Consider the following 19115-nt stretch of genomic DNA (forward strand, 5'->3'; position numbering starts at 1 on the left):
ACCAAGCTCACTTTGCTGCTGGTCATGAAATCATCAGGAGCTCAAATCACTAAATTAAGAATAAATATATCAGAGTTTCTGTTGTTGGGACTTAACAATTTGACAGCTTTGTTTACAATTCAGTTACAGAATATTTGAAATAGACACCATCTCCTCCATCAGTTTGTCACTGTTTTCATTTTTACAAACAATTCCACTGTTCAGACTGACTGGTAACAACGTCTGGCCAGGTATCGCTGCAGTTTTTTCGTATGCTTTAACAAGTTGGAAATGCTTCTTCTTAAGAAATTACCGATGCCATGTGTGGTGCATTGAGGAGTCTGTAGACATCCTCAAATCAAAAACAGCAATCCCACATGGCCTGTAACCCACTGAGGATCTATGGCATCCTAGAAGATAACTCTGGAGGACTTGGACTCGTTCTCTATGTGCACCTCCCTTTCAACCCTCTCGGCCACCTCGTGATCGTCTTCTCCCACTCCATCTCTTTTGAGGATCTTCAGCGGCCACCAGAGGGAGCCGTTCCGGCGGTCTCGATGGATGGTGCGTTCGGCTGGCCAGCAGCTGGGGCCACCTTTATCGCCCGTGAGGAAGTAGAGCAGAGCATTGAGCCATGCGTTGCAGGAGGCCAAAGGTCTGGTGACCTTGTAGCAGATGGAGACGGTCTTCATGGCATTGCAGCCGCCAAGCTGTCCCCGCCGCAGGAGCAGGAAGAGCGTGCGAGTCACATGGAAGGGTAGGAAGCAGAGTGCAAACAGCAGTGTGATAGTGACAATGGTTTTAATGGATTTCCGCCGCCGGCGGATGTAGTGTGAGTACTGTGAGCCAGAAATAGAGACGGAGGTTCTCTCGCGCCCTCGAACTCCTTCCACAGACCCGTCACCCACTGGTCCATCCTCGCCACCCTCTATTGAACTGGGAGGAGAGCGCAGGGTCTGAAATATTGTCCGGACCACGTGGGAGTAGCACCAGGCAATGATGACAAAGGGCACAAAGAAACCTAGAAGGTGAAGAACAATGCCATATGGGACGTAGTCTGCAAACTCCTTATCTATGGCATCATCCCAGCAGTTTATGTACTCCTCGCCGACCTGGTCTCCAGTTCTGTTCCCATAATCGCTCCCTTCTCCAGGCTCAACAGCCTCACCAGCTCTGCGCCTAACGTATCCGGTCTGGGCGAACCTGAAGATGGGGCAGGTGAGAATGAAGACCACCACCCAAACTAATGCGCAGATCCCCTTCACCACCCGCTTACTTTCCAGTGTGATGGTCCTCATTGGATGACAGATCCCCAGATACCTGTGGAGAAACGACTAGTGGTCAGTTCAGTCCATCAGTTTAACCTCTGCTTATTCAGCATTTACACTGAGGTTCATGTAAACTGTTTTCAGCCATGTGTCAAACAGAAATAACAGAAAACTCAGAAAGTCAAAAATCCATAGAAGAGTTGATCTGAAAGGAAACAGCTTCTCATCTCAGTTCAGCACCTGATTACTAACGTATAAGCCAACCTTTCACATAAATAGTATTTTTATGCAAATCTGACTGCAACATATCAGGTGATCCCGCTAACAAACTAACAGATAAACCACACCTACCTTAGAGGTAGTGAGCTAATGGAGCAAATGAGAACTAGCCTTTATTTAGTATGGACTGATGACAACGATGTCAGGTTCAGATTATCAGGGGTCGAATTATCAGCTGAAGCTTACCCATTCAAACCTACTGAACAATTATGTGGCTCTTTAACAGAATGGCTTTTGGTTAGGTCGGCAGTTTATTTTGATCACAAGCTTTGAGGTCAAACCCATCAGCTCACCTGTTGCAAACATCTGATCAACTTCCGATGGGCTCAAAGATCAGAAGAATCTGATAGCTTGCTAATTTCCTGTTAGCCAGTCAAAGTTCAAATCGCAAAGATGAGAAATCCATCAAAAATTAACATTACCAGGAAATAATATGAGCAGTAATTATTTGTTTGTAGTGTCGGTGAAAGTGTGCTTCTGGTTATGAGCTGGAAACAAAGGGGGAGGAGCTGGATATCTGAGTTACTAAACCAGTCTCATAATAACAACGATTACAAAACAATTTGATAAACAACAAAAAGCAGCAAGATGCCATCAAGCCGACTTTAACTTGAGCTTTAATGGCACCAACTGAAAATCTGCCACAACCAACTCTTGGTAAACTCTGAGAGTTGGTCGTGACAGGAAACTTAAATTAAACTCACAAAGTCTTACATTAAATCCAAATATTCACAAAACCTTCATTTTTTTGTATTTATTGTGCAGATTTTCTGGTATTTTGGTTAAAGTTTAGACAACATTTATGCGGAAGATAAACTTTTACATTTTCATTTTGCTGCACTGTTTCTAGGCTGTCCTACCTGTGCACAGAGATGCAGGTAAGGAAGAAGATGGAGCAGTAGAGATTGAAGTAGAACAGGAAGCGTACGAGGCGGCACATGAAGTCCCCAAACACCCAGCAGTCCCTCAGCACATAGCTTGCCACCAGGAAGGGCAGAGACAGGCCATACATCAGGTCAGTGGTGGCCAAGTTCACCATATAGATCAGGGAAGTGTTCCAACGACGTCCATGATGGCAGCAGGAGCGCAGGAGCACCACTGAGTTGAGGGTAAGGCTGAAAAGGAAGGTCAGCGAGTAGCAGACGGGTAGGAAGACATATTTGTAGGATTCATCGATACTGCATGAAGGCAGAGGGAGTGTCGAGGTGTGCGAGGTGCCTGACGTGTTGAGATGGTTGCTCGCCACAACTGCCGCCAGCAAGCTGATGTCTGGGGTGATGCTTGAGGTTTGACTCAACCCCATGATGAACCGCTGAGGCTATTTGTGGCAGAAGAGGATTAGTTCAGGCTTGTCTGGCATCATCTCAGCTCCTTCCTCTTCAGGTGCTATCTATCTAGCCATCTATCCATCCTCGGTCTCGGCTCAATGTTGACTGATCCATGTCTCTGTGACAAGAGAGGGAAAGAGAGCAAAGAAAACACAGCCTTATTGCCTCATTATTCTCGGGAAAGGTTGTTCAGAATGTACCACCAACGTTATGCTGATGAAGACTCTGTCTCGCTCAATTAGCCCCTCAATCATTAATGAAACTTTCCAGACCGTTCGTACAGCAGGCTGGTGGTCTGTTCTATGTTGGGGTCAGGTTTTTTTAAAGCCCGTGTCACAATAACTGAAGAAGTGCGGGTCAAGACGCCCCGTGCACAGCTGCTCAAATGGCTGAGTCATGTATATGTATGATTAAAGTCAGTATACAGTAGGGTAGAAACTCAGCTGTGAGCTCTACTTTGAATTTATATACTGCACATTATAGTGGCTTCGTGTAAAAACACAAAGTCTCTGAGAGGAAACAGCTGAAGCACAGGGTGTTATTTTTAGAGTATATTCCATGTTTATTAGTTGAGCTATTAATGGTTCCACGTGCAGATTGTTCTCTAACCTCTGAACAGCGATCAGAGTGTCAGTGCACATCTTAGGGTCAAGTTTGTGTTTCGGAATTTTTAACTGTTTAAAATGATCAAATATAAATCTTATAAAAGAAGAAGTGTGAGGTCAAAATAGAAGTGACTTGATTACAAGCTAACATATGAAGATGTTTAGTGTGTTGCACCAGCACAAACGTGGTTTTGCTGAGATTGACGACATTCTGTGTTAGAGGTGGGAACTCTGGGAATTTTGCAACTGACTCTGTTAGATATGGATTTCTGGGACTTCCTTTGTCAAGATCAAAACTATAGAGAGAAGAATACTTCAATCAAGCACACAGTTGGATTTACTAACTTTCACAACACCTGTTTTATTGCTATTTGCAGGGATATTCAACGCCGGAAAAAAGCTTGATGTGATGGCAGTTATTGCTGTGTGGAGGCATTGCAGAGATTAAAGACTGCCTTTGTTTCCATTTGCCTGGTCTCAAATATGGCCTGGTCTCGATGTGACTGACGAGAAGAGTTCAGAGTATGTGTCTTTCTGGGCACGCCCTTTAGCCGGTTCAGCAGGATTCCCATCTTTGGAGTAATTGACAGAACACATGTATTTTTAATTGTCCCATGTGAAACTGAGTGTGGGTTGTGTAATAAGAAGCACACACACTCAGTTTATGTGCAAATAGTCTCCAAATCCGTAAACATTATGTACATTATTACAACACTGTAGCAAAGCATCCAGGGTCTGTTCACAAAGTCTTCATTTTCCAGAATAACAAACATTTTAAAAACCTGCAGGTTAGAAAGTACGGAGATGGTTGGCCTTCAGGTGAGTCCACAGTATTTCACGTGTGGCTTGTTGAGCCACCGATTTTTGCTAAACCAGATGCTGCATGTTAGATTTGTGTTCTCATAAGTAAATATATTAATTTATCTTATTTTGTAAAAGACGTTTTCTGATTGTCATCTTATTTTGGAAATGATTTTATTTTGGTGATTATAGGTGACTTCACTTCCTGTTCCTGATGTTTTGAAGCGCGAACTGCAAAAATGAATGTATGTTTTTTCCCTCCGGTGTTGCTGTCAATAAAGAAAAAGGGAAAAGTAAGCAACAAACCAAGTGTGCGCATTATTGAGAGAACATGACCGAAGAAGAAGAAAACTCTTCGAGCTCAACACTCTGTAACAGGTAACTCCTGTTACCTGTTCAGATCTGAACCAATGAGTGTTGACTGTTTTGGTACTTCACCCACAGGACCTACAACCGTCTCCTCTGCTGACACCTTGTTGTACACAGTTTTTGGTCTTGTGAGTCGCCTCAATCATTCCACCTTTCTTAACGTCTTCAGTGGAGCTGCACTGCATTCACCCTTTCTAAAAAAGAATAGCTCTCTGACAGCCAGACTGAACGCTCAGATTTTCATTAAACATGTTGTTTCGGTCAACTAGGACCTCCAGTTCAGGTGCAGAAAGTTTTTCTTTTCGCTGCTTCTCCTTATTTTCATTATTGTGGTCAACATGAAAGCGTCTGTGACCTTTACTTATGTACTTTTCTGATTCCTTTTAACAAACCAAATCATGCAGGTTTTGGCAGATTGGGCATGTCATGCTGAAAACAACTTTAACTGTGTTTAGAAAAAGCAACTTTTGTAAATCATCTGTAAAACCAAGTGCTCCTATTTTTGCCTCACTTAGTAAATCTGGCCCTTTATTCCAAACAGGACCTATCAGATGGGTTATCATGAAATTTAAAAGAGCATTCATGATCCCCAGAAAATAAATGATTTTGGTGATCAGTCTGCTTTTAAAAATTAGTCTGAGTGTATAATGCAAATATTTTTACTGTATTGATCTGATATTTATTTTGCTACACCAGCTGACATAATTATAAGGAGAAGGAGAAGCAAATGAGTCCACTGTACACCACTCTGATGAATTCATGGTCTCAGTTACCTTTAGATCTTTACCATTGTCCCATTAGAGTCACAGAAGCCAGGGCAAGTTTTGGGCTGGGCTACCTTGAAGTTATTGCTGCATGAAGTTCTACTCTCATCCTTTAATTATGGATCATCCACAGAGGAAGTGATTTGATTTGCTGATGGGTGGTTACACTATCACGCTGGGCATTCATAGGACATGCTCTGGTTGCCTAGGTAACCATCTAATGTTTGTATTACTCTGACTTATGCGACTTGTGCGAAATCTCTGTGGGCAAGGGCAACTCAAGGGCATAATCTTAGGTATGGTGGCCACAGTAGGGCAAACAGCTGTTCGTCTGTAGTAAGTGTGGGCTGTCAGTCTGCTGTTTACCTCACCTCTCAGTATATGGCCAAATCTAATTACCCTGGAAGAGGCTGTAAAAGTTGTGAAAGCAGCCTGATAAGAGCCGTAAAGACAGTAAAGCTCCCTTCTGTACAATGACAATAATACCGAGGTGAATTGTAGAGAACATCCTTAACTTTTTTTTATCAGTGTGCTGCTGTTAGCCTCCATTAGCTGCTGTTAGCCTCCATTAGCTGCTGTTAGCCTCTGTTAGATTCCACTGACCTTTGTTAGCTGCTAAACACTGGCAGTGTTTAGCCACATATTTTAAAGCATGAACGGATAGAACAGCAATCTCCATGTTGGCTACTTTTTCAGAATACACAATTACACACTAATCTATGCATTCATATGCTGCATGCACAATCTATGCATGCAGCCAGGACTGCTGAGCAGCTAGAAACCTCCATCAAACCAGAACAGGACAGCGTTCCTCTGTGAGCCCAGCAGCTGCTGTTAGCTCTCAAACATTTACAGAATGATGCACAGTGGAAACATGAGTCTGTTCCAACTTTTTACAGATGTGTTGCTGCCATTACATCTTTCATGAAACAGTCTCAGTTTAAACTTTTTATGTTTTCTTTGTTCTGTTGTGAGTAAAATATGGGTTTACCAGCTTTGCAAATCATTGCATTTGTTTGTTATTTACACAACGTTTGTTGGGGTTATATTGTTTTTTTATTCTTCTTTATAATTAAAAGAAGGAAATGTAAGTTGCTTTATAATTTATCACTCTCATTATGATCAGTTATAGCAATCATTCATTACTAAGTGAGCAAACACACCATCTCATCTGGAGGCAAGCAGAGGATTAAATCCAGTCTGTATGTTTGTGGACTCACCTGTGATGGTATTAACTGACAGAAGCTGACAGCAGCTGTCAGCTGGTGCCTGATTTCCATGAAGACATTCCTGGTCCACGGAAATTTAAGGGTGCGTTTGAAAGATTTGAAGCGAATCTGGCCTGAAATTGATTCTGTTTCTAGTACTTCATCTTCCGAGCATCAGTGGATCAGAGCCTGTCGTCCTTTGAGCTTCCACCTCCGGCTTTTCTTGGTAGACTTGTGGTTAAGAAGTTTCTGTTTCGGGCCCAAAGGGTCTCTCTGGGTCTCTCTCCTGACCTTCAGCTTCTCTGTAAATAATTGATCAGCGTTCATTCAGCCACAGCTGCAGGAATGAAACCCAATACAGGGACTGCAGCGGGCGAGGAGGAAGAGGAGGAGGAGGTGCTCACAGCGCCAATGATTTTACACGAGCAGCCGAGGTTTGAATAATTCAGAGTAGACATAAAATATTTTAATGTCTCAAGTTTAAATGTTGATGCCACCCAATATTTGTTGAATTTATTAGGATGTTTTAATGTCTTTACTTTTTATTGCTGATTGAATGAAGTATTTGGATGCTGGATATACAAATTAGCTCGACGCCAACTCTCCTGTAATTGTGATGAACTGTCCTCCACACGACCCGAGATAAAATCAGTCACACATTTCAACTAATGAGCTCCTCGTCTTCTACAAGCAGCCAGAAAGTCAAAGGTTTATGTTCATAAATCCTCAGAGTCTACACGTTCAAAGGAATTAAAAATAATTTGATCAGAGTGGACTTTAAAAAGCTTCTCGTGTGGAAACAGGATCACTCACCTTCTCATCCGGAGGAGATCCTGAAGCTTTCAGCTCCTCGCTCTGCCTCCAGTTATCTGAGGCTTTAATTAGAGAGAAAAGTGAATGGATCAGCCCCTCCTCCTCCAACCCGTCCGCTCTCTTCTCTCCATCATCACCACCATCAGCTCTGATTCATACAGTAAATACTAAATAAACAGAGAGCTGAGGGGCAGACCAAACACTATCAGCTGTGTTGAGTGTGATCAAACACGGCAGCGGGATCAGTGTTCAAACAGCCGCGGTCTCCTCATTCTTGTCACATCCCCTCCTCCTGTTAAACACGGCCAAAGTTTCTAACACCGAGCTCAGTGTATGACAGTTTATCTCAGTTTTTTCTTCTCCCAGATCTCTGTGATGTCATAGTAAGGAAATACTTCTAATATAGTCATCTCAGACTGAAGAAGTGTGGGCTGGAGCTCGAAACAGCAGCTCCACATCAAACAACCGATGCACTGATCCAGGATCTGACAATACAAGCTGTCTGCTCCCATAACCACCAAGTCTTTGATTCATTTTTTGGGAAGAAGTGGAGCCAGGATTATTATGACCTGCAAATCCCAGAACAAAAATAATAATCATAATAATGATTTTTCTGATTATTTTTTTTACATTACCTGATCCAACCTAACTATAAACTCTATGAATAATAGAAGTGATAAGAACCAAGATGTTTAGGGCTGCATACAATAGCCTGAAGATAAAACACCTAATTTATCCTGCAGGTGTTTATGTGTCTAAAACAGGGGTGGAACTCCAGGATGTGTCCTTGATCCATCGCAGCCGATTTCAATGGCTGGTAATGAACTAATCATGTGATTCAGGTGTGTTGAGCCAGGGTGAGATCTAAAACCTGCAGGACACCGGCCCTCGAGGCCTGGAGGTCCCCACTCCTGCTCGAAGGCATTAAAATTAATAAAAGAAGTGATTTTTGTGTCTTTGCAGATAAACCTGGGTATCATCTGCATAGAAATGCACATATATGAAGAACTACAGCAAAGCACAGTAATATGACATCATTAAGTTTTGCTTTTAAAAATATATTTCAGAATTAATGTTTACATATACAAATATATTTGTAGTTAATTTTATTTACATTTTAAAATACTTCTCCAAATATTCTTAAAGTCACGGTGAAATGATTACCAGCCTTGTATCAGTGTCATAACCTTCCACAACCTCAAAACAGCACATTTCAGTGTGACTTTATATACTTTAAAGCACATTTCTCATTACAGTACATCGCTTTCAATGTAAATGACATTCAGCTTCTTATCACAGGCACGAGAGCACAATGCTAAATATCCTCGACTACTGTTTCAATGACTACTGTGCTCATGAAAACAGATTCAGGGAGTTATTTAAAGCACATGATGGATGAGATGCAAAACATTTAGTTTTAAGAAGAAAATGAAAGTAAGGCAGCAATCATGGCACATAGTTGGTTATATTCAGTGGATTCTTCCCTTACATTTAAAGTAAACAACGATAGCGCGATCACAGACGGTACCTGAAGAGTTTAGCATCAGTTAAAGAGGAATTTCACCACTGTGACAGAAACGCAACTTTGTTAGTCTGAAGTTGTTTGTTATTTATTTTCTGCTTTAATGTGATGATGACATCAAGTTTGGGTGAAATTCCCCTTTAATTAAAAAACAAAACAAAAACTAAGTATAATGTCCAATAATCAAGATATCATGTAAGCTCTTTAATTCCACGTGCTTATATCTGTGTGCTGTTCCCTTTTTATAGTAACAGGTAAAAGTGGTTCAGTAAGTAACACAATAAAACTTAAATAAGATAAGTTAGATCCCTTTTGTTGATTATGTCTAATTAGTCTCGCCGCAACTCAGAGAACACAGCGAAAATATGTGAAAATGGGATTTTTTTAGATGAAATTTGATCACCAAACTCCCAAATCTGAACGTAATGTTAGGAGTCAGAAAGTTGACCAATTTGACTTCGATGAGGATGTTTGAACCGATGAGTCACTGAGCTTTCAGCACGGTGTAAAGTAACACCGTTTTACCAAAATGCATCTTCTAAATGAACTGAGTAACATTCGTTGTCTAAGGTCCAAAGTTGGACAGGTCTAGAGACCGGTTGGCAACCACCTACCAACCACCAGGTGCTACAGAAAAATGTGTTTTAACCAACTGTGAGGTTGCTGGAGGTTGGTAGATGAGCTCAGAGGAAGACACCGACAAGCCTCTTTGTGGTTGGTTTGGCAGGCTGTCGCTCCCAGCTGTGATGTGACTTCTCTTCCTGTAAACACTCGACCAACAAGCCGAGTGGTAAAGCAAACAGGAAAGTGCAACACAAACCTGAAACCTCCACAGTAAAAGTTGCACCTTTTGAAATGTGTTGTTTTCAGTAGTAAGGTACAACTTTTACTTTGAAGGAGTTTCCTGTTTGCCTTTCCCGACCGCTTGGCTCAGTGTGAATGTTTGCAGACATGTTGTCTTCAACACAAACGTGGCAACCAAATCAATCACAGGGAGGGTTTTGGGTGCAGCGCTCCCTTTGCAACCCATTTTCACCCAGTGATAACCAGCAACCAATCACCACTTGGTGGGAATATACAAGTACTGATAGCAACCGCAGGTTTCCAGGGGGTCGCTCACCACAAACGTTTGACTCGTGGGTTTATCAAAGTCATTGTTTTTGGTCTGCTGACCATGATTATGTCTCCCAAATTTCATCCTGTAGCTTTAAGACCTGTGTCTCAAGGCAAAAACACGGTTACAGGCTGTTTGACGAAGACAATGGATCCTCTGAGGAACATAAAGTCTCCACAAAAATCCTCTTGTAGGACAGAGTGAGGATAATAACACCGTGCTACCACGGTGGCTTAAAATGAGCATTTAGAGGAGCACAGGTATCAAAAAAGATTTGAAAAGCTCCAGCTTTCTCCAAACGTCACAGCAAAATATACTAACCTTTCCCAAAATGTCAGTTTCATTTTCAGAGGCCGAGCCTGTAAATCTGTGGTGCAGATGAAGACCCCTGTCATGCAGTTTTGGAGCAGAACGATTTAGTGATCCTGGAAACATGCTGAGAAAATGCTGCATGAACATGTCACCTGCTGAAAAACATGAAGAAGAGTGTGCTTATAGAGAGGCGGGCCTTAAAGGAACATGAGCTCCAAGGATTGTTTGAGGCTGAGGATGAACTCGGGGCGTCACATACGGAGCTGCTGTGAGATGAACGAGCTGCTCTAACAACAGAAACATAACAAGCCCGATTGTCAGGAGTCAGAACAACGACCGAGACTTCGGTTTAAACTGTCACAAGCCAGCAGCTGATTGGCCGTCCCGATGAATGAATCTGACTTCACCAAAAAACCCTCCAACATCTGAGCTCTGTTATGAACGTTGTTCCTTTCTGTGAATACCGACGTGAGTCCTCCAGGATCATGTCATCGTCGTTTCTCTGGATGGTGCTGATTGGTCAGTTTAGATGAACCGGCAGGTTGTCGCTGACGCAGTAAACAGCTGAGGGGCTGACACGCCCGAGCAGTCAGCCTGGTCCCAGAGAGGCTGAAAGAAGGAGCACTGGGCAGAGACTGTGCAAGGTGTCCGCCGTGCCGTTCTGGCGTTAGGTCAGGTCCTGGACGTCCAGCAGCATGGCGTCCTGCTTCGTCCTCAGCTGGTCTCGTACCAGGAGGTGGGCCACCAGCTCGGAGCTCAGAGCTGGAAAACAAGCAAAGCAGAGTGTGGGCTAACACGAGGCGTTTGTCCCCAGAACAAAGTGGAAGAAATTTCTGAGCCCGGTAGAGTCAGATAGAGGCCACAACAAGGTGAGGCTGAGAGATCAATCAGGTCTGATTATTAAAACCAGACAACTGTGATCAAACGCTCCACTTTTCACAGAACAGCTCTGATTTTTGTGTCATAAATGAAACGCACCTGTTTCCTTCACTGCAGCACAAAACAGCCTTCAGTCTACAGGCTCTACAGGAAGTAAAGTCTCAGGGCTGTGGAAAGATTACTGACAGCTGCGATTAGCTTCACATCTTTTCTATTCAAAGTTTTAAAGTCTTCACGACAGAGTAAAAGATTCACTATGAGGCTAATGAGGAATGTCATTACTTAGAAAACCAGCCTGGCTTTTCCTGAAAATGGTAAATGGCCTGTATTTGTAAAGCGCTTTACTAGTCCCTAAGGACCCCAAAGCGCTTTTAAACTACATCCAGTCATCCACCCATTCACACACTGGTGATGGCAGCTACATTGTAGCCACAGCCACCCTGGGGCGCACTGACAAATATATAATTAACACAAATATATAAATTTGTTTCTTTATTTTCAAGAACAAATCTGTTGGACGTAAACCTAACAGAGACAAAGTTGTGAAATAAAGATTGACTCTAAATGAAACCCAGATGTGAGGCTGTGAGCAGCACCGTTGTGTTTCCGTTAAAGCTCTGCGTACCGTGAACGTCTCGTTCCAGCAACGCCCTCAAGCTGCCGAGCTGCTGCAGCGAGCGTTCCTGCAGCTCCCAGCGCTCCAGATGTTTCCGCTGGGCCACGCAGCTGCTGCCAGCCAGCCGCTGCAGCAAACACACACACACACACACACAGATGAGCTTCAGGTCATCGATCTGCTGGTCGGGCTCGGGCTCGGACTCACCTCCTCCTTCTGTTCGGCCAGCAACTTGTCTCTCAACGTCCTCAGAGCCGTGGCCACTTCCTGTTTCAACCCAGCGGCATGGCAACCATTGTGCCCTGTTCCCTTTGTGACCTGACAGGGTCAGAGGTCAGAGGTCAGACTGTGGATAGCACCTGTTTGTGACTGTGTTTTAACCTGAGCATTAGGAAGTGGTGAGGTAAAGGCGAGCCTGGGTTCAGAAAAACAGCAACAAGACTCGCTGGAGAAACGCTGCCCCCTGCTGGTGACAGCTGCCGTTACGTTCTGCAGCAGATAATCACAAAAAGTAGCTTTAATAACAGTTAGAGTTACACTCCTTGTGCAGCGATGTGTTCAGACAGTGACGAGTGAGAACACGAGTTAGTGCCTGATAATGACTCAGAGACAAAGGAAAGGATTCCCACATGGAGCCCAGAGAACTAATCGTTTAACCCTCAGTGACTTCCAATCAGTGTTTCAGCTTCTTTTTAAAATTTGATCTCTCTGTACAATGGACTCCGAAAACTCTAAGGGTTGACCCCATTTTTCCGCGTGATCGAGCTGTTCTTTATTTTTATTGTTGCCTGGTGATGAACTGATGTTCTCCTGCTCTGGCTGGACTCTCCTGCAGATCTCTGGCAGTAACACTGGCTCGGCTGCTGCTCTCAAATGTTTAGCAGTGTCTAAATATCCTTTGAGAAAAGCTGTGTCCACACCCAGCTTTGCTGCCACTCTGCTAGAGGTTCACAGATCCCAAAAGCTTAAAATGTTCAGTGATTACAAACAGCAACACTGGAAGGTTTCACGAACAGACAAACTCTCCTTTCACTACATGAAACTTCTGAAGCTTAGATTCTGAATCAGTTTGTTGCATTTGCAGTAAAATCTGTCCCTGATCTGTGTCCTGAAACTCGCTGCAGCAAGCAGAGCAGGAAGCACCTTTTTATTGGCCCCCTCCTCCTCCTCTTCACTGTCGCTGTTGTTGATGAAGCACAGCTGCAGGTTTCTGTGGTTGTGAAATCTGTAAACAAATAAAATGCTTTATTTTCTTCACAAATGAGAGGGGAAGAAACGGTCATCAGCTAGCTGCATCTCATGGCCGAATCCACAGACGGTAACGGCACGGCCACGCTCGAATAAAAACAGGACGGCAACCTCCCCGTGACTACGGAAACTCAGTGGTTGCCAGGTGACCAAACTTATAACTTCAGACTGCCAACATGTTGCAGTCAGTCTGTAACAACTGTTATTACAGCACAGCACCACTAGGGGGTGTCATTCTACTATCGTGGTAGGAAGAGAGACCCCCAGAGTGAGTACAGCCCGTAGCCATTACAGTCGAGCTGGCTACTAACTTCTCTTTTTTTTTTTTTTTTTTTTTTTTTTTTTTTCTTAAATGACATCAGAAACAGCAGTATGCGACATTACGTGATGGCAGAGCTTCAGTTCATCCTTTGTCTTTTTTTTTTTTTTTTTTTTAATAAATAGGACAGGGGGAATGAATGAGAGAAAGAGGGGGAGAGAAAGAAAGAAAACCAAAGGGGAGAAGAGACGGTGAGAAGGGGGGGGAAGAGAGAGAAAAAAAAAAAAGAACTCCTGGGTCACCTGTATGGAGAAAAAAAAAAAAACAAACAAAAAAAACAAACAGAGGAGACAGCAAACAACAAAGAGCAACATAATAATAGAGAAAACAAAGCACCATCACAATAAACTAGCTAGTCATAGATATCAATATTTACTAAATAATAAACGATATTGTGCAGCACGCAAGATAGACAGCGCACAGTGTGCTTTGAGGCAGCAGCCAAGAAAGCTTTAGTCCGCGTCTGTGAATACCCATGTGTGCATACCTGTGTGGATCAGCATGCTTGCATTCCAAAGGTTTCTCCATGTAATGATCTGCTAGGGAGTGTGGGGGGGCCACAGCCCCGTCCTCCAGGGTGTGAAGCGGGTATGGAGGAGATCAAAACTCCAGACATCCAGAGGCCCCCAGAACACAAGAGACCATGGAAGACCAACAGAGGGGCAGCCGCGCCACTGTTCCAGTAAGAGCTGAGGAGAGTCCCAGATGAGGGCTCGCCCAGCAGCCGCGGAGCAGAAGTCAGGGGGAGTTGCAGTGACGCGCCCGTGAGCTCCGCCGGCCCCCAGCTGTGCCTGAGTGACCGAGCCCCAGGCCGAGAGGCCGGGGGCACCCCACCTCCAAAGGGGCCCGAGCGAGCCCCAGGCCCCGACAAGCGGCCGCCAAGGAGTGAGCCGGTGTGTACCCGGACGCCCACCCCCAGACACAAAGAACCACCAACACACCGACACCTGAGGGAGTCCGCCACCGGCAGGGGAAGTGGTGGTGGGTGGAGATAGGCCTCCAAACCTTGGAGGGCCTGAGGTGTCCCCAGAGAGGTGGCGTCTGATACCCAACCTGACATATAGACACAGACATACAGGCACACACAGACACAAACATCCATTCCCACCCTCATGCTCTCATATGCACTCACTCCACACTCAACCAACGTGGAGACAGACATAAAGAGACGCTGTACACACAATCACACTCCCCAAGCGTACTCTACAAACCGGGTCTAGGTACCCTTGCCCCTGGAGGGGGGAATTGCACCCAGACCCAGGTGGTGTTACCCTTTTCCCTGCGGTGGGGAGAGGCAGACCACCCCGACTCCGCAGCAGCAGGGAGGCCCCACACCCCAGACCGCAGTCGGACGGCCAACTCCTCCTACTAACTGGCTACTAACTTCTCACCTCTTTGTGAGGAAGACCATATCCCTGCAACGGGCTGACGCCAGCATCTGCCTCACCACAATCATTTATGCGACGCCACACGTTACCGGACGGTAACTTTAGCTGGAATTTACCGTGATTTGAAAACGTTCTGCTGAGTCATCGGATTATCAGAGTTTGGAAGAATTATCCGACCGTATGCATCGATTTGATGCTGGAAACAAAAACATCGCTAATTTCTTGCAAAGATGATGAAAATGCATCTGGAGGCTTCACGGTGGGACCTCGCTAACCAGCAAGTGTTGCTTCCTCCATCCTGCATGATGGAGCACCGGTGTAGGAGCGAGCTGGCCTGCGAGGTCACCGTCATCACTGGGCAACACTTTGACAGATTCAAACCAACAAACACGAACTCAACAAAAAACAGAGATTATCCACGACGCTTCATTACCGTGATGTAACAACTGCCACTCGACACCTCCTGAAGTCTTCCTCCTCCTCTTCCCCCCAGACGTTGCTCCACACTCCATCTGGATTTCCCTCCGTCCTCAGCCCCGCCCCTCTCTGCAGGAAGACAACATAACCTGAGGATAATTCTCCACCGATCACCTGACGACTAACCATCAACATCCAGGACTGAAAAATGAAGCATCAAAAGTTGCAGTTCCCCCGATGACCACTAGATGCTCTAAAGGTGCATCCAGGACTTGGACCGGAAGGTTTAGTCTTATTGGTTGCTGTGTTTGGTTGCCTTAGTTTCAGTATTTTGGTTTAGTTACAGAAGTTGACATTTAGTTGCAGGCATTGCTGGCTTTGCACTGGTTTTGTTGGTTCAGTTGCACAAAAACTTAGTGTAGCACTGTTGCTCTAGTTGCAGCAGTTGGTTTAGTTGCTGAAGCTGAGACTATTTTGTGTTGCTGGTTGCAGGGGTTGGTTTATTAGAAGACGTTGCTGTGTTTAACTGCAGGTGTGAAATAATGTTAAATTGTTATGAAACTACAAATATGGTTCCTACTGGCTTTAAAAACCAACCATGAACTAACGTTGGCCTTTCAAAACTTAGTGAGTGACGCCACAGTGGTCACATCCATCTTTTATATACAGTTTATGTTGACAACAAACCACTCAGACTGGTTTCAGATTTTTCTGTGCAGCAAAGCAAGGGTGAAAGAAAAAAGTACTCCAGCAGCAGCAGATTCTCGCCAATCACAGGAAATGTAGTAAAAACTAAAGTGTGATGGGTATTAGCCCAAAAAGCAGCACAGATAAGAGGCTGTCGCCCAGAGCAAACAGGAAACTGATGTTGGGAAGTTCTGAGTGATCGTCGTGTCGCCAGAGAACGTATAAACATGCAGCTGTGACACCAGGTCGTTGAACCACCTCCTCCTCCTTGTTTTAGCTCGGTGTGGATTACGGCAGCGGCTCTTCAGACACAACAAACACGATCTCATCCTGTTCAGGATCGAATTAAAAAACAGGGGAAACGGCAAAGACTATCAGGAACAAGCTCCTCAGAGACCTGAAGTAAAGAGCAGAGGGGGGGGCAAACCATGCTGGATACTACATTTCCCACAATGCAACTGAACAGCAGCAAACTAAAAATTTGAAGTGAAGCTTCTCTTTCAACCGGCAATGTTTACAGATGGGCAGTTTCCTGCGCTCAGCTCTGCTGGTTTAATTCTGCTCGTATTCCTGCAGATTCTGCTCTCAGGCTCTAACGCTTAGTTCCAGGTTACAGCCTGAAACTATGGAAACCACAGCTGGCTACGGATTGTGTGTGCTGCCCAACCTGTTGCCCAGTGGCTGCTGAAGGTGGCTGGCTGCTGCTAGGTGGTCGCTAAGAAGGCGATGCACCAAAAACCGCCTTGTTTTTGCTTGTTTTTGTTTTTACTTTAAAATTCGAACTAACTGCTGGAATCTCTCGTGGACATTAGATGAACTGCAGGTTTTGGTGCTTGATTTTTCCTTCTTTGTCCAGCGAAGTGCATCATGGGAAATGTAGTCTTTCCCACTGACTGAGAAACAGAGCCTCAAACTCTGAACATTATCTATAGCTGACCTTTGACCTTTCCCTCCGCTCCTGCTCCTGTTTCTCCAGCTCAGCTATCCGCTGGCTCAGTTCCTCCCAGTGCATGATGGGAAGGTCCTGGTCCAGAGAGGATGCCTCCATGGGGTGATCCTGATGAAGCTCCTTCTCCTCCCCCTCCTCTTCCTCCTCCTTCTCCTCAGACGTCTCTTTCTCTCCCTCCATCCTCCTTGAATGAACCAAAGCAAGATCAACAAAAAGTAAACAATAACATGTGTAAACACAGAAAGCAACAAACAGCGTTGTTTTCATTTAAAAACTCTGAAGACCAAGGTGGAAACTCAAACCTACAGAATGTCTGAGACGATTTATCCACAACACTCATTAACATGTTGCAGTTTTTTCTACTCCTGGATCTGTAAGAAGTCACACAGAGAAATACCTTATATGGTTATCTCAGGCAGCAAAGCCCCACCCATTTGCATTCTGTTTATGAGTGGCAGCCAATAATATGGAAGTGGCTTAAAGAGGGAGGGGCTAAAATGCTGTGCCACCGGTGCATATTTTTGTATCTATTTGATATTAAGCAAATATTGGGCCAGTATTGCCGATACCAATACTAATAATGTGGCAACCTCTCAGTGTGTCATAACATATTTGATAATTCTGGACATAGTTTAATGATCACTAAATCACAGCGAATTTAACTTTCCACAACAAAAGTAGTAGTTTGAAGTAGTAGTAGTTTGAAACTGGGATTTTTTAGAGCTGGAATTTGAATGGTCCTGTCAGTGAAGCCCTTTGGCTCAGCTTCTGCTGTTTAAAGGTTTCACAGGCTGTTAATACAATATACAGTCAAAACACAAAGATATTTATCGATACAGCATTAGCATCAATGCTATTCTGTACGTTTGATGAACTGAAGGTCCAGTTTAAGATAAAGAGGGCTTATTTTGAACTTTAACTCATGTTAAGCTACTGTAGAAACCCAGGATAAACATCTGGAGCTGGGACTGAGCAGTGGTGTGAGCTAAAGTTATTAATATCATTAATAACCCAGCAATAATCATGTAAAGCTGCACACATGCCAAATACAATCAATAGAGATCAATAATTAAGGAATAGTTTCAACAATCTGGTAACGTTTAAATATGTTTACGGAAGATTTATTGGTTGTAAATGATCTGCCCATGTGGTTGCGGATAGAGGTGAATGATCAGAGTTGTGACTGCTGCTCTCTGAGCCCTCCCGGCGGCTGTGGCTCCGCAGTGTCCCGCTGCTGTCGCGCTGCTCTGGCCGCATGTTGTTTAGGAGCAGCGGGGACACCCCACCTACCAGTCACATCCAGGCGGCTCCGGTTCTCCCCGGCATGTCGCCGTCCGTGTGCGGCCCCCCGGGTCTCCGTGTGCGCCTCCCGCGAAGCTTCACAGTTTTTTCGGGAACCTCGAGTAAAGCAGCTCAAAGTTTCCTGAAACTATTTTAACTCCGTCTGAGGAAGGAGCACCTCCTCCACCTCCCCTTCCGCTCTCCCAGATTTAACCTCTCGTCTGATCGTTAAAGTGACCGACGGCACGAGCGCTAACGGTAACGGGACGGTACTTGGAGTACTCCGGTGTGCGGGTGCGTGCGTGGGGACTGTTAGGTGCAGTCAGGAGCGCGGTGTGGTTGCTTTAGTTGCAGGAGTTGCCCCATCTTGTTGCTGCTGCGATTAGCTTGGCTGCAGAAGTTGCTGTGTTTAATTGTACACTGTTGTGTCAATGGTTGCCTTGTGTGGTTCAGGTTGCAGCTACTGTTACTATGGCTACTTAGTTGCACCAATTACATAAGCTTGTTTTGCTTTAGTTGCTTTTATTTTTTGAATATTTGCCATCTTAGTTGCAAATTGTACTAGTTGGTGGTGTTGCTGTGAGTTGCATATGCAGGCATTCTCACTGTGGTTGCTGAGGCTGGTTACAGGTGTTGCTGTAGTCGTGTATGTTGTGCTTAGATATTTGGTTTTGGGGCAGAAGTTGCTGCATGCAGAGGTTGGCCAACTGAGGATGTTGCCGTGGTTGCCTCGATGTGAACCTGAAGGTTTGGGATGTTGAAATGATCTTTGTTGCTGGATGTGGATCAGAGTTGAACGGAGATTCGCTGAAACACACTCTGGGTGCTTTTCAGTAAAATATTGGAATCTTTTAATAACTTCATGTCTGTGTTGGACTCGGTCCAGGTGCGACTCTGGTCCAGGTTCAGGTCCAGCTGATTCTCTCCTCGTGGGAAACATCTGCACAGCGGCAGTGAAGGGGTTACGGT

The 19115-nt window shown here is 44.6% G+C and overlaps 2 protein-coding genes across 5 annotated transcripts; both read right to left on the reverse strand.

Moving 5' to 3' along the window:
- Positions 1-33: 33 nt before the first annotated feature.
- Positions 34-2859, reverse strand: LOC146661331 (P2Y purinoceptor 3). Its single transcript, XM_085419727.1, has 2 exons — positions 2387-2859; positions 34-1299 (listed from the first exon to the last, which is right to left on the reverse strand). Exons 1-2 carry the CDS (start codon positions 2827-2829, stop codon positions 390-392), a joined length of 1353 nt encoding a protein of 450 aa, XP_085275853.1. The 5' UTR covers positions 2830-2859; the 3' UTR covers positions 34-389.
- Positions 2860-10896: 8037 nt separating this feature from the next.
- On the reverse strand, positions 10897-18295 carry LOC146661332 (uncharacterized). Of its 4 annotated transcripts, none has more exons than XM_085421429.1 (8): positions 18156-18295; positions 17172-17236; positions 16854-17049; positions 15246-15358; positions 13001-13082; positions 12065-12175; positions 11867-11984; positions 10897-11124 (listed from the first exon to the last, which is right to left on the reverse strand). In XM_085421429.1, the coding sequence occupies exons 3-8, from the start codon at positions 17043-17045 to the stop codon at positions 11030-11032; spliced, it is 711 nt and encodes a 236-aa protein (XP_085277555.1). In that variant the 5' UTR covers positions 17046-17049; positions 17172-17236; positions 18156-18295; the 3' UTR covers positions 10897-11029. The 4 variants fall into 4 exon arrangements, 3 of the variants coding, with proteins under 3 accessions (XP_085277555.1, XP_085277556.1, XP_085277554.1); XR_014913599.1 differs by having other exon boundaries at positions 10989-11124; positions 11341-11984; XM_085421430.1 differs by lacking the exon at positions 17172-17236 and having other exon boundaries at positions 18156-18294.
- Between the last annotated feature and the right edge of the window lie 820 nt (positions 18296-19115).

The sequence above is a fragment of the Rhamphochromis longiceps genome, linkage group LG10 (genome assembly GCF_057381845.1).
Source record: "Rhamphochromis longiceps isolate RC_006_pf linkage group LG10, R_longiceps_female_GT1.1, whole genome shotgun sequence".
Taxonomy (NCBI): Eukaryota; Metazoa; Chordata; class Actinopteri; order Cichliformes; family Cichlidae; genus Rhamphochromis; species Rhamphochromis longiceps.